Source organism: Chiloscyllium plagiosum, chromosome 32 (genome assembly GCF_004010195.1).
Source record: "Chiloscyllium plagiosum isolate BGI_BamShark_2017 chromosome 32, ASM401019v2, whole genome shotgun sequence".
Lineage (NCBI taxonomy): Eukaryota > Metazoa > Chordata > Chondrichthyes > Orectolobiformes > Hemiscylliidae > Chiloscyllium > Chiloscyllium plagiosum.
In genome coordinates, this window is record NC_057741.1 from 23,272,321 (window position 1) to 23,288,025 (window position 15,705).

The 15,705-nt window shown below is 40.2% G+C and overlaps 1 protein-coding gene across 3 annotated transcripts in view; it reads right to left on the reverse strand.

The window, feature by feature from the left end:
• Window positions 1-15,705, reverse strand: part of LOC122539414 (janus kinase and microtubule-interacting protein 1-like) — a 209,214-nt gene that overhangs the window by 189,146 nt on the left and 4,363 nt on the right. For all 3 annotated transcript variants that reach the window (XM_043674230.1, XM_043674229.1, XM_043674231.1), the window contains exon 2: window positions 1,156-1,393. In XM_043674230.1, coding sequence (XP_043530165.1) covers window positions 1,156-1,284 — 129 coding nt within the window. In that variant the 5' untranslated portion in view covers window positions 1,285-1,393. The remainder of the gene's footprint in view (window positions 1-1,155; window positions 1,394-15,705) is intronic.

A 15,705-nucleotide genomic window follows, 5' to 3' on the forward strand; every position in this document is an offset into this window, starting at 1 on the left:
AACAACTAGGTGTAAAGGTGCTTAAAGATGTTCTCTAGGCCTTTCAGTGTCTGGAAAACATACTATGGTGGCAGGAAAGATTTCTCATTACTTACACAGGAATCCTTTATGTGGACCTGTTGCAGGTGCAGTCACTCACCTGCCCTCCCTCTGAAAACTCATGACAATGAAAAGTAGTTGGAGATTCTCCATCTTCATTACTTGTCAAAAGTACTCTGTATCAGGTGCCACACTGTTCCCACATCCCTATCACACTGGAGCTTTGCCAGTTGGACCACTCTAAGCCATCTGTTTGTACTGGTCAACATGCAACTTTTATTCAAGTTCAACTATGGCTTAACAGTAAGAAGTCAATAAATGACCATTGAATTTGTCGACAGCCATTCATTTTAAACTGAAAATGTGAAAAGTGAAAGCTTCCATTGCATTTATAAAAAAGGGGTTTCTTTTTATGATAATAACAGTGTTGGGAAATTACAGAGGTATCAATTGAGGTCTTGCTGGTTGAGACCACGACAATGTTTTGTGTCTTTCTTGCACTGTCTTTGATTCAACATATTGAAATCACCAGAATTGCTATACATACTGCAATAAGCAAGATGTATAGCTGTGTGCTTATTGTATCATTACAGCCAGTATTATTAGAACATGTGCAATAGTATTAGAATCCCAGATTTTGATTCCCGTCAACTGGTCCACCTAACAATTGGCACTTCCGCACTTGGATCTCGAGTTGTGACTTAAGGGGAAATAATGGGAAATGGGAAGCTGAGAACCAACCCCAAGGTGAAGAGGTCCGAACTGCCTAGGCCATTGTGACTCAGCACAATCCACACCCCATTGCTTACTAACTCTTGCAAACAGGCAAAAACCCATGTTTGTCTCATGTGGTGACTGATGGAGAGATGGAAATGAATTTTATTGATTTAGACAAAGATATAATATCAGTTACAAATAACTTGACCTCAACCAAAAAATAGCAAGGACTCTGGAAACCTATACATGGTACATCGATTGATGGAATAGATATTAATAAACTACTCTCAGAGTTCATAGAATTATCTCAACATTTTCCACCACGCATCTGCTCCATTCATGTTGCTGTACGCAATAACATTACCTGCAATGCTATTCGGTATTGATCACCATCCCTACCTTGCCTTTTTCCTGCTGAAGCTCGATTTGAATATCAGTCAGCTTGGCTCGGAGTTCCTCATTGGCAGCTTGCAATGCATCTATTAATGCCTCGGGCTTTTCGCCCTTCACCCGTCCTTTCTTTGACATGTTTGTTCAGCAATTCTTCTGCACACAGTGAAGGTGGAATCAGTAATTCCTAACTGTCAACATTTCACAGCCTATGGAATATCCTCCCATCAGCTCCATCATTTGGACCCTGGAGTGAACAGATTCAAAACAAAGTGGAAAGAAAAGTCAACCGTGTAATTCATTACAACACACTATCATATGTAGCACTTCAAGCCAAAGCATTGACACAGCATCCTCAGCTTTGCTATTTTCAACTGCTCCGTCATATGATCAGAAATAGGGCTGTTCACATACATTGAACTCTATTCACAATAAACCTCAGATAATAATAGAGCTATTAATCCAGTGCTTGAGACTTGAACTGAATGTATATACTGAATACTATATATAAGGAGACAAAAAAACTGCAGATGCTGGAATCCAAAGTAGACAGGTAGGAGGCTGGAAGAACACAGCAAGCCAGGCAGCATCAGCAGGTAGAGATGTTGACGTTTCAGGTGTAACCCTTCCTCAGTCCTGAAGAAGGGTTACACCCGAAATATCGACTTCTTCACCTCCTGATGCTGCCTGGCTTGCTGGGTTCTTTCAGCCTCCAGCCTGGCTACATAGTATGTAAGGACCAGCCAATGCCCACCACCAATGGGAGAAAGTATAATCTCTTTCCCGCGACAATCAACTGCATTACCATTGCCAGGAGACCACCACCAATAACCTGGATGGGTCACCATTGATTAGACCAGCCACAAAATTGTACACTGCAGTGCCAGAACTCAGTGGTGGGCATGTCAACAATTACAGTTACAATGAAATAAAAGAAATGGTGACTGTGGAAAGGAAATCACAGCCATTGGGTTTTTATGGTGGAGAGTGATCTGGATGTCCAGGGAGTAGAGAGGTAGGGATCAAGGGTTTGAGTTTGGTGGGGCAGTGGGTGACAGTTATGAAGAGAAGACATTCTTGGGAGGGGGTGACGCCAAAGCACAAAGGGAATTCCACTCCCCCTCCTCACAACTGATGCACACTTTCTCCATCCCATCCATTCCAAAATTGCCACTGCACACCCGGCTCACCTGCCTGTGCCCAGCACTTTACGGCTCCTGGTGAAATGATTCCAATAGTCCTGGCCTCAAAAGGTCTATAGGCATACACCTAATGCTAAGTATGTATTCTCCCCACTCCTACAAACATATTTTGTAAAGGGGGGGAGGGGTGAATCCACATCATTGTTTCAGCCTGTTGTTTGTGAAGTTAAAGTGGACCATCTCTAACTCCAACTGTGGTGGAAGATCAACAGGAACCAATTACTTAAATGAGTGCATATCTCAATCCATCTATTTGTGCACTGCTTCTCTGGAGTTTACGGCAGTTGTGCACCCACGTTATAGCAGGACAAACTTGTCAGGAGCTCCACCTTTAACATCCACCCCTGGGCAGTCAAGACTCTCCTTGAGAGAAAAGAAATCTCACACCATCAGCATTCATATCCCAAGTCAGTTTTACAAAATTCACATTTTTTAAAAACTGTTAAGTAAACCTTTTGTTTAAAGCATGATAACTCCTTGTCCTGCTACACTTTCACTCCAATTTATTATTTGTGTGCTTTCACGCCTAATTCCGAGCAGTATTTTTCGGGATTATCTCTCACTGTCAGTTCTGCCCAAACTAGCGTCCTTTCCAGAACAAAAGAGGAGGCCGATTTGTGTCTATTGTATAGGAAACGGTGGAATGTTGAATGAAATATTGTTTTTTGCAGCATGACTATAGCAATTGATTTAAGCAAGAACATTAGGTGCCAAAATAATTTGTATTTAATGTGCTTAACAGATGCCCAACATGTGAGACTAAATGTGTATCACAGAGATCATGTGATAAAGTGATCAAGTGACAAAGTGCCATTAATGATCTCAAGAAGGCACCAGGCAGTTATAAACTAGGGAATGAAAAATGCTAACATTAAGCACCATTAATTTACATCATAGAAAATATTTATGTACTGTACAAAGCTATTCAATCAAATCGATAAACAGTAAAAGACTTGTAATGGTAAATACATGATCTGAACTGTAAAGAGGAAGTTTGCATTACAATGTTAGTTTATCACTGAAGTGACTAAAGTTTGCTACATGTAGGTAATACCATTGTTGTTGGTAGTAAAATATGGAATAACAATTTTTAACTTCCACCATCTGATTTCAATAGCTGTGACCTCTCATAGAGTAAAATGGTTTCAAAGACAGAAAAAAACTGACTTAAGATTACCTGACCACAGCTTGAGCCAACACATGAAATCATCAGGAAGAAAAAGATCAGTGATTACACAAATGCACTGGAGTGCAGATATGTAGCTGTTGTTTGAGTTATACCTTTCTGGATAAATTTCACTTCCTGGAGATGAGATTATACAGTGGGGGAGGAACGATGAAGCCAGAACTTGGGAATGTACAAATGAACTGTATTTCAGGCAACCATTTTCAGACACATTAGAGAAAGAGGGAGAGAGAGAAAAATGGACTTGTAAGAGCAGAGCTGGAAGGCTGCCTCATTCTCAGTTTTCTCTCAGTCTCTCAAGATGTAACATCTGGTGATAAATCAAATTGCAAACATATCTATTTAACGAAAACTCAAAGAAATCTAACATTCAACTATTGCTAAGGATATTTGTCATATGTTAAGCAACCGTGGTCCCCAGTTAAACCAATACTTGAATAACTTTAAGGATTTTTAATGACATATTGTTTTATCTTCCAGCCTGTACTTTTTAAACTTTACACCTATTTTTGTGTTTAATATCATAATTTATTATTTGCTCTGGGGTTGGACCATGTTAAAATTCCTTTTTGTTTCACTCAAGGAAACTTTGCAATTAGGTCCTTAATTTTGAAAGTATGAACTACATTTTAAACTGATATGTGTTTAGCAATATGCTAAAAACAATTTACATTCTTTTGATGAACTAAAGGGTATTAAAAAGGGAGCTTATTCACACCTTCTCAACTGGTCAGAACAAGCTCTTGAAATTAAAGAGCTGCATTGAAAGGTTATTCTTAGGTAAATTGTGCACGTTTTAAAAATCAGTGTCAACATTCTGAATCCAAGGAAATGAATTCCATCTATCACAGTGACCTTGCCATCTCATACTTGTTTATAATTCTTTCAGACCCATTTGTTACAATGTTTTTCTCTCCGATTTTTATTTATTCATTGGCACATGCATGTGCACATATACACACAAGGACACCGACCTAACCTATGCACACATACTTATGGATGTTCATAATTGAGCAAGATCGTTCCAGAATCCAGAGTCATTAGAAAAAGAACTTTCTATTTTTGGAAGTGACATTGCTGTCTGTTAAGATACACTACATCATTAGTCACAATTTCTGCTGGACATGGATAGAAGAGTTTAAATCACAAAATGCATTTGTTCTGACTCTGTGATGAAGTAAATTAACAAATGGGGAGGTGATGGTTTTTTGAGTGCAACAATCCAGTAGGGCCAGGCAGTAATCCAGTCATTTACTGGATCCAGTAATCCAGTAATGGCAGAAGATGGAATTTTAATTCAACAAAAATCCGGAATAAAAAAAAGGTTAATGGCCACTGTCAATTGCCATTTAAGAAAAATAAATCTGGTTCACTAATAGGAAGGAAAGCTGCTATCCTTATCTGGTCTGGCCTACATGTAACTGCAGAACCACTGTAAAGTAGTTGACTCTTAACTATCTTGTGGACAATTAGGGGTGAGTAGTAAATGCTGTATCACTCAGTGATACCCCACATTCTGTGAACAAATAAAAAAAGGGACTTTTTTTTAATCCTGCAAAAGAAAATATAGACTTTCTGAGCTGGTAATCATTTCTTAAATAATTACGAGGCAGTCACCATACAAACCGGACATGTTGTTATGAAGGAACAGCTTCATTTGAATAATATCTGGTATGTTTTCTGTGTACTCAGAAGTGTTCCACAGCCAATAAGTTACTTTACAAACGTAGCTGGTGTCTCATAGGAAAACCTGAGGACCAGTGTGTTAACAGTAAGGAATTAAGGGTTATGGTGAGAGGACAGGTAAGTGGAGTTAAGGCCACAAAAAGATCAGCCATGATCTTATTGAATGGTGGAGCAGACTTGAAGGGCCAGATGGCCTACTCCTGCTCTTAGTTCTTATGTTCTGATGTAATAGTAATGTCCCAAAGCAAGTGAGATAAACAATTAAACTATTTGACTTTGCTGGATGAGAAGTGGCTATCCAGTACAATTCTGTGGAATTATTCGCTGATATTTGAACCATAAGTTGAGGACTTTTTTTAAAGACTTCAGACAAGGTAGCACTTGCTGAGTATCACATAGAAGTTCTGAACTTATATGGCAGTACCATCAATGCAGCCAAGATGACAGTCCATGGAGACTAATTACCTTATAGAATATGCAAATGGAATGCATCTTGGGTTGAAACCATGTTAAGTGTGGTAAAGTGTACCAGTATACCCATAGCTCATTAAATCAAGCCCAATAAATAATATCTTGGCTAGAATTTCCTTGCTCAACAATGGCAAATGCTGAGAAGTTTGCTGCTATTGAGGGCCACAGTGTGAATTGACTCAATGTAAAATCTGACAGTTTAGAGTGTGCCTGAATGATTCCCCTGTCATTCTATGGCAGGAGACATTATTGTAGGAATTTGGCTTTTCTGTACACAATCTGACTCGATTTTTCAATGCCACATGATAGGCTTCTTAAGCGCAGGTGGAACTCAGTAAACAGAGAGAACAGATGAAGGCTTTGCTCCTTTGTGCACATGACATGAACATGTTAAAAATCTTCTCATAAAGATTTTCTCAATTTCCTGCCCTCTCTACTTATTCCCCCCTCCCGCTATCATTCCCCAACTCCACAAGTTCATGTCTCTGGTTCCCAGTTTTTGTATAAGGTGTAAGGGTCTGAAAGGGTTAATACTGAGATGTGTACTAATTATCATTCAACATGGTGAAATCGTATGGATTTGGATGAGAGAACAGCTTTGGATCTCAAAGGAGTAAAGTCTAATATTGAGAATTCCCTCTGTCTCAGTGACAATGTCCAACATACCAAAGTAACTTGTAACTAGTTTCTCTCATGCAATTAATGCCATCTTGTTTAAGATGACAGCCTTTTCTCAATAGACCACCAACTGGGTTTCCCCTACCCCACTAGACCAAACAGGCTCTTTAGATGCTGACTAGGAAAGGGGACAGTGGCAGCAAAGGTACTAGACAAAGGGAGTTTCTGACTTGAGTGGGCCGTACAGGATTCCCTCACTGAGAGAGGATGGGGACTGAAAATTAATGTTATATTGAGCTATACGGCAGAGAACTCATACACAACATGACTAGCATCAGTATGGATTATACAATGAACAAGTCCCAAAACATTACAAAACTATTACAGTTCAGTTTTACTTCAGTTTTCTCTCGACTGTCCTTTTGCAGGCACTGGAAGTTCTGAGATTTTTTTCCTCCACCCTGCAGTATCTATTCTAAGAGAATTCCTCACTGGTTTTGCATCTGGGCTCCACCCTGCTACCATCTCCCTGTCTCCAAGATCCCTTGAACAAATAATATACTTCAGAATGGATGCTTTGCTGGCACTTTTGCTTCAAATTCCTCCACTAACCAACCTCCATCAGTGTTATGCCAACGAGTTCTATCTTCCCATCTCTTGTCACTCTCACTGTTGTCTGCCACCTTACTTGTAAACTTTTGTCCCAAAGTTCTTGGCACCAGCTAACACTATATTAAAACTGAGATAAGCCCAAACTCCATAGACCTTCAGTTATAGTATAATCTTCTTTTCCTCGGATGCTGCCTGACCGGTTGTGCTTTTCCAGCACCACACTTTTTGATTCTTATCTGCAGCATCTGCAGTCCTCACTTTCTCCTCTTCCTCTTAGGCAGTCTACCAAGACCAAGGATGACTATGTATCACAATGGACTAGTAGTATTATCACTCGACTGTAATCGAGAGACCCAGGTAATATTCTGGGGATGCGAGTTTGAGTTCAATAATTAAAAAAACGTGGAATTAAGAGTCTAATGACCACCATGAATTCATTGTCGATTGTCGGAAAAACCCATCTGGTTCACTAATGTCCTTTAAGAAAGGAAACTGCAATCCATACCTGGTCTAGCCTACATGGGACTCCAAATCCACAGCAATGTGGTTGACTCTTAACTGACCTCTGGGCAATTAGGGATGGGCAATAAATGCTGGTCCAGCTAGCGACGCCCTCATCACTTGACCGAATTTAAAAAAAACAAAATTAAGGAACAGCAGCAAATCAAGGAAACGGGACTTGAAGTGGTTACAAATGAGAAGGCAAAGGGAGTAGGTTAAGCATTGGAAATATCGAGTGGGAATTAGTTAATGTAAAAAATATCTTCAGTTTGACCTTTGAGGCAAACTATTGATTTCTGACATTAACACAGCTCGCAATATTGTTTCAATGTTGCAATCTCTGCGAGGGATAACTGAAAGCCAGAAGTTAGTTTATGAGCTTTTCCTCTCCTAGTTGCTGAGCATTATGTTAGCAGCAAGGAAAATACAAGTAAGACAAGCCTTTGGATAAGTAGAACCAAGATTTTATAACGGATTAACAATGGAGTCTGGCGAGGTAGCAACAACTGACTGGAAACATTACAGAGGATTGCAAAACGGACAAAGCAATCATTCTCGGGAATTACTTCTAGGAAATGAATTTAAACCAAGGGCAGGAGGTTTAAAGGGGACGTCAGTGAACAATTTTTCTGTCAGAAGGTGGTGGGAATCTGGAACTCACTACTTGTGAGAATGTAGAGGTAGAATCCCTTAGAACATTGAAGTAGTCCTGGATATGCACTGGCAAACAAGACAAACAAGGCCATTGATCAACAGCAAGAAAATGGCATTAGAATAACTCAATCGTTTTCTTTTAACCGGCGCAGACTCAATGGGCTGAAGGCTCTTTTTTCTGTGCCAATGACCTCTACGACTCTACAATTATGATGAAATGCATTTTTGATATAATTTCTGTGGTTGGGAGTTTTTAAAACTTATTGATCATATTTTCATGCAAGTGACATTGTTATTAGGTCTTTGAATTATGCTACTCTGCTTCCACCATTTCAGTACCTAAAGTTCAAATAGAATCCTTACAAACGTGGAAAACAGGCCATTCAGCCCATCAAGTCCACACTAACCCTCCAAAGAGCATCCCACCCACACACACTCCCCTACCCTATCTCTGCAACTCTGCATTGCACATGGTTAATCCACCTAGCCTGCATACCACTGATCACTAGGGGCAATTTAGCACGGCCAATGCACCTAACCTGCACATCTTTGGACGGTGGAGGAAACTGGAACACTGGAGGAAATCCACGCAGACATGCGGAGAATATGCAAACTCCACAGTGACAGTGGCCCAGAAGATGGAATTGAATTGGGGTCCCTGGCGCTGTGAGACAGTAGTGCTAACCACTGAGCCACCATGCCGCCCCAAATACTGTTTTTCGTCCAACTATTATCCAGCTTCAAATTGGCTTATTGGGAACTATAATTGTCTTGAATATTAAAGATATTTTCCCCTTTATATTTTGTGATATCACTTGCAAGCTTGCAATTGTTTCCCATCCCAAACTGCCCTTGTACAGAGAGGGTTGCTGGACCACTTCAGAGCGCAGTTAAGACTCTGTAGTCACATGTAGGCCAGACCAGGTAAGGACCAGTAGATTAGCCTCCCTAAAGAATATTAATGAATCAGATGGATCTTTAAAACAATAAGGTATATATCATGGTCATCATTGCTCATTTTCAACTCCAGCTTTATTGACTTAACTGAAATTTCACAACTGACTTCGAAAGATATGAATCCATTCTCCTAAAACCTTCAAAAACGATAAGACATAGGAGCAGCAGTGAAATGAGCCATTTGGTCCATCGAGTCTACCCTACCTTTCAATGAGATCGTGGCTGATCTGATCGTTGCAAACTCCACTTTTCTGCCTTTACCCCATAGCCTTGATTCCCTTACTGAGTAAAAATCTGTCTTTCTTAGCCTTGAACATACTTAACGATCCAGCCCCTACAGCCCTTTGTGGTAAAACCTTCTGCAGATTCATGACTTCTGAAAGATAAAATTCCTCCTCATTTCTCTCCTAACTGGTGACCCACATGCTCTGAGATGATGCCCTCTGATCCTCGACTTTCCCACAACTGCTGAGATTACACGTGCAGTGACACCGGTAACCAGTAACTCTGTACACCTTTCGCTGCACTCGAATACATGTGACATTAAAAATCTAATCTATATCTAAGCAAATCTATTTAAGACACAGATCGACGGCTCAGTGGTTAGCATTACTGCCTCACATTGCCAGGGACCCGGGTTTGATTCCAGCCTCAGGTGACTCTCTGTGTGGAGTTTGCACATTCTCCCCGTGTCTGTGTGGGTTTCCACTGGGTGCTCTGGTCTCCTCCTACCATCCAAAGATGCGGTTAGGTGAACTGGCCACAGGAAATGCAAAGTTGTACACATAAGTCTGGGTAGGATGCTCCTTGGAGGGTTAGTGTGGACTTGTTGGGCTGAATGGCCTGTTTCCACACTGTGGAGATTCCAAATAAATTAAAGACTTCAAGGAATAGAGAGCTGTGGGGGCAGAATCTCTGTGTATATTTAAGCTGAGATAGATGGGCAGTAGAGAAATCAAAAGTTTTGGGGACAATACAGGGAATGTCCGATCAGTCTACCCCTGTTCCTATCTCTCATGGCCTTATAGAAGGAAAATGTAGGAAATGGAATGGAAGTAGAAGACCAACATGATCTTATTGAATGGTGGCAAGGACTGAAGGACCTATTCCTGCTCCTATTTCTTATGTTCTTACAAAAAATAGATTGAGGTTAAAACTATGTCTGCTTCTGACAAGCAATTTTGTTTTTAATATATCATTTCTACTACACAGGATAGGCCTTTAGGGTATGATTTCTGTTAACTTTGCAGAATTCATGACTATTGTCTTCCCGCTTGCTGCATAGAACTGAATTACTCATGTATCTTGTATCTCCAATGACCAAATGCAAACAGATATTCTATACGTCATTGGTTTCATTAATCAAATAAAAAAAACAAGGTCAATCTAGTTCACCCTTGATCATCTAGGTAAACACATATAAGAATAATAGATTGTTGGCTAACCATGCAAACAATTCTCGTTTCCATTAGTCAACAACAGGCCTTAATGTGAGGCAAAAGGCAAGAAAACAAGTTGTTATGGAAAGCTATCTCCAAATTCATCTGTTTGCTTAAGCATCTAGACTTAGAGGGAACATTCCCACAATCTATTTTATATGATATAGTTTCTCATCTTCATGAAATAGCTCATTCTACTATGAATAAGCTCTGTATAAGAATGTTAGCTCTGTATAATTTGTTAGCTCTGTATAAGAATGTTAATGTAAAAATATAATCAGTTTTAATGTCAGAAGTGGCTCAGTGGTGGCAATCCAATTCTCAAAAGATGCTCATTCATGCTTCACTCCTTAGATTCGAACACAATAATCTAAGCTGACACTCAGAGTCATACTGCCAGAGTGCTGTGCTGTGATTTCAATCCTAGATTGAAAGTTAACAACCAATCTAACATCAATTGCCTTTCACGGAAGGCACAGTGGCTCAGTGGTTAGCACTGCTGCCTCACAGCACCAGGGTCCCAGGTTTGATTCCAGCCTTGGGAGACGGTCTGTGTGGAATTTGCACATTCTCCCTTGTCTGTGTGGGTTTCCTACCACAGTCTAAAGATGTGCAGGTCAGGTGAATTGCCCATAGTGTTAGGTGCATTAGTGAGAGGGAAATGGGACTGGATGGTTTACTCTTTGGAGGGTCGGTTTGGGCTGAAGGGCCTGTTTCCACACAGTAGGGAATCTAATCTAAAGTGCTTTGAGTAAATGCAAATTAATCTTTCCTGGGGTTTTGGCCAGATATTAATCAAATAGATAATCTGATCATAATGTCTTCACTGTTTGTGGAACCCCCAGTGAGTAAACAGATTGTCATATTTGCTACAATATGACATAACATGGGAACAGGAGTTGACCTTTTCGCTTTGTGAACCTGGCTGTCAGTCAGTGTGGTCTCAGCTGATCTGTAGCCTGAGTCCAAATGGTTCTGTTTGCTCTTTATCCCTTAATTCCTTTGGTTAAAGTGTGTTAATCCTAGATTGAAAGTTAACAATCAATCTAACATCAATTGCCTTTCATGGAAGACAGCTCTATCTTCTTATCACACATTGCAAGTAGAATTGTTCCCTAATTTCACTTCTGAAAGGTCTGACACTAATATTAAACAATTCCCCCTAGTTCTGAATTCCCCAACCAGTGGAAGTAGCTATCTAACTTATCTTTTATACTTAATATCTTGAAACATTGATCAAATCAACCATTATTCTTCAAAATACCAATGTCAAGTTTGTCTAATCTTTCCTTGAAATTCCACTTCACAATATACAGTAATAGATCATTCCCAATGTGCATCATGCAGAACTGCTCACTATGCTCCAAGTGTGGTCCACTCAAGGATATGTATAGCTGAGGCATAAATTCTAACTCCTGGGTATTCTCGTCCTTCAGTTATGAAGGTCAGCCTTTGATTAGCTGTTCTGATTATTTTCTGTATCAGCTCACAGCATTTTCATGATTAAAGTATCTGGATGCTCAAATCTCTTTGGGCTTTCACTCTTCCTGGCTCTCCATCATTTAGAATGTACCCTTTTCTATTCTTTTCAGGTCCAAATAATCTCCAATGAAATTCTTTGCCACAGAACTGTCCATTTATTTAACCTATTAATTTATCTGTATCATTTTATGCTTCAATTTATGCTACTTGCAATTTTGCCTTTCAAGAAATCTGAGTACATGTTTTCTATCTCATTGTCTAAGCCCTTAATAAACTTGCTCTCTCTCTGGGTTTCATCTCCACTCAGCAGTTCATTCCTTCCCCTCCAGCATCCCACCCTCACTCCCTGTCTTCAGTATATACACCACCTTTTCCTGGCCAGTATTAGTTCTTAAGAAGGGTCAGTGGACTCAAAATGCTAACTCTGCTTTCTCTCCACAGATGCTGCCGGACCCATTGAGTTTCTCCACCACTTTCTGTTTTTGTTTCAGATTTCCAGCATCTGTAGTTTACTCCCCTGTGTAGCTCAAGTTCCTTCTTGGATGGGAAAACTTATGATTATTTGTTTCTCTCTCTACAAAACATTCACTGCATCCTGTGGATCGCTCATGTCAATGACAACTTAACAAAGAGTTTTAGGAAACAAATGCAACTTTGGATGTTTTGCTTGGTGAGCGTTACAATTTGGCATTGTGCCAGTGGTCCCCAACATATTGCGGAAGGCAAGCTTTTTATCTGAGACACCTCTCATCTGTTTAGCACAAGAAGCATCGGTATAGATCGAAAGCAGAAATATATGTATCTGGGGAGTGGAGGAATGCAGAAAAAAAAGTTCCCTAAAGAACAATAGAGATACAAAATAATTTTCAACCTCCATGTGGGAAAAACATGAAGTTATACTTAGTAGTAGTGAGGGTGAATGTAGACTGGAATTTGTCAAATATGATAGAGATAAACACGTGATTTCTATTGTTGGTATTCTTGGCATCAATGCCAAATCAAAACTGCAGCAGAATTTCAATTCATTTCTCTGAAATGTGCTTTATAAAATATAACCATGGTAAAATACAGGTCACTGTGTAATGTATCTTAGTTGCCACATGTCATTAGACAGAAATGGATCATTTTCTAGTCCAATGGCTCTATTTTGTTGAGGATGAGTGCCATTTGCATTATGTTGTTCTATTTTGCTGTCAAGGTTGCACGGATTTGCACATCTCTCTATGGTGCCTGAATATTAATGGCTCTTAACAGAAGATTAGCATTTGAAAAATGTTAAGGGCAGAAATAAACAAATGGCATTTGAATTTTGCTCCTCCAAGTTAAAAACACTAATGATTTGCAGCCTCTTTAGTACATTTGTGACTTCCTCAGTCTCTGCAAATTACACAGTTTTCCAAAAGAAGCTGCATTTTATCATCACAGTAAGCCTGATACTTTCCCATCTTGAAGTCAATTTTTCAAAGTGTAGCTTCGTATTCCCAAAATAACCCTGTGTACAGGAGATTGAGAGTACTGAGGTCACGAGTAAGGTTTCAAAGTCGCAAGAGTGTACTGGCAGGCAGGAATGTAGTTTGAAGTGTGTCTACTTCAATACCAGGAGCATCTGGCATAAGGTGCGTCAACATGCAGCATCGGTCGGTACCTGGGACTTCGATGTTGTGGCCATTTCAGAGACATGGATTGAGAAAGGACAGGAATGGTTATCGCAGGTTTCGGGTTTTAGACATTTCAGTAAGATCAGCGAAGATGGTAGAAGAGGGGGAGGTGTGACATTGTTAGTCAAGGGCAGTATTACGGTGGCAGAAAGGACGTTTGAGGACTCGTCTACTGACGTAGTATAAACTGTGGTTAGGAACAGGAAAGGTGAGGTCACCCTGTTGGGAGTTGTCTGTAGGCCTCCAAATAGTTCCAGAGATGTAGAGATGATTCTAGATAGGACTAAAAGTAACAGGGCAGTTGTAATGAGGGACTTCAACTTTCCAAATATTGACTGGAAATGCCAACGCTTGAGTACTTTAGATGGGTCAGTTTTTGTCCAATGTGTGCAGCAGGGCTTCCTGACACAGTATGCCGACACGCCAACAAGGAGTGAGGCCACAATGGATTTGGTACTGGTTAATGAACCAGGCCAGGTGTTAAATTTGGAGATAGATGATAGTGACCCCAATTCGGTTATGTTTACAGTTTTGGTTGCCACATTATAGAAAGGATGTGGAAGCAGTGGAAAGTGTGGAGAGGAGATTTACCAGGATGTTGCTTGGTATGGAGGGAAGGTTTTATGAGGAAAGGCTGAGGGACTTGAGGCTGTTTTCGTTAGACAGAAGAAGGTTAAGAGGTGACTTAATAGCGGAGGATTAGATAGGGTGGACAGTGAGAGCCTTTTTCCTCTGATGGTAATGGCTAGCATGAGGGGACTTAACTTTAAATTGAGGGGTGATAGATATAGAACAGATGTCAGAGGTAGGTTCTTTACTCCAAGAGTAATAAGGGTGTGGAGTGCACTGCCTGCAACAGTAGTAGACTTGCCAACTTTAAGGGCATTTTAATGGTCATTGGATAAACATATGGATGATAAATGGAAAACTGTAGGTTAGACGGGCTTGTTACAACACAGGGTAAACCTGCCTGCTTAATTTAAACCATCAATACTTTGTGATGTCAGGTAGTTCTGCTGGCTTTTGATTCTCTTAAAGGTATAGTACACCCATATCTTCATAACAGGCTTTAGATTGGTTTCACAGGTCGGCACATCATCAAGGGCCAAAGGGCCTGTACTGTGCTGTAATGTTCTATGTTCTATGCAGGAGTTGAGGTTTCACTTCAAACTGTGAGAGAAATGTGATATAATGCACAGCCTACCAAGTTAAGTACGTGCATTGAGTTGTCAATAGTGAGTGATACTCTTGAAGTGATGGCTCCAAGATTTACTGGCAAACAGGAGGGTGTGATTCCATTCCTGCTCTTGCTGATGCTGATGGGAGGGCCTCATTAACATTTCTGCTCTTTAGGTTGTTTTGTAAACCTTACATGGGATGTAGGCATTGCTAGCAAGCCCTGAATTTATTGACCATCAAGATGGCTCCAGAGCATTGTGACTCTTTGCAAGCTATCTTCAGCTACAGAAATGGCGCAAAGAAAGATCAACTTTACTATATGAGAGGTCCATTCAAAAGTCTGTTAACAGTGGGGAACAAATTATTCTTGAATCTGTTGGTATGTGCTTTCAAACTTATGCTTTTTTTCTGCCGTATGTTTTGGTACCTGCTACTTACTGCTGATTCCACATGGTATGAGCTTAGGTGAGAGTTCTTTTCATGACTTATAAATAACTTATAATGACTTATTTATTACTTGCCTTTTGAAAATCCAAATATATCATGTCCACTACATTATCCTTATCTTGTTTTCCAATTAGTTCTTGACAGTACTCAATAAGTTTGGTTAAATAAAAGCTTCACTTTTGAAATCTATGCTGATTACTCTTTATTACATTCTCAATTTTTAGGTATACAGAGGAACCTCGATTATCCGAACGAGACGGACGGGCACTATTCCATTCAGATAATTGATTATTCGGTTAATCGATTAAATGCCTTTCCTCGGGGGCTCAGAGATTTGTGTTAAGTCTGCTCCCCATTCAGAAGATGAGACAGTAGCACAACGTGCACAAGCCTCCGCGCCTCCCCATCTCCCCCCCAGCCCCATCCAACACTGACTCCTCTCTGTCCCCAACCCCAGCCGCCACCCC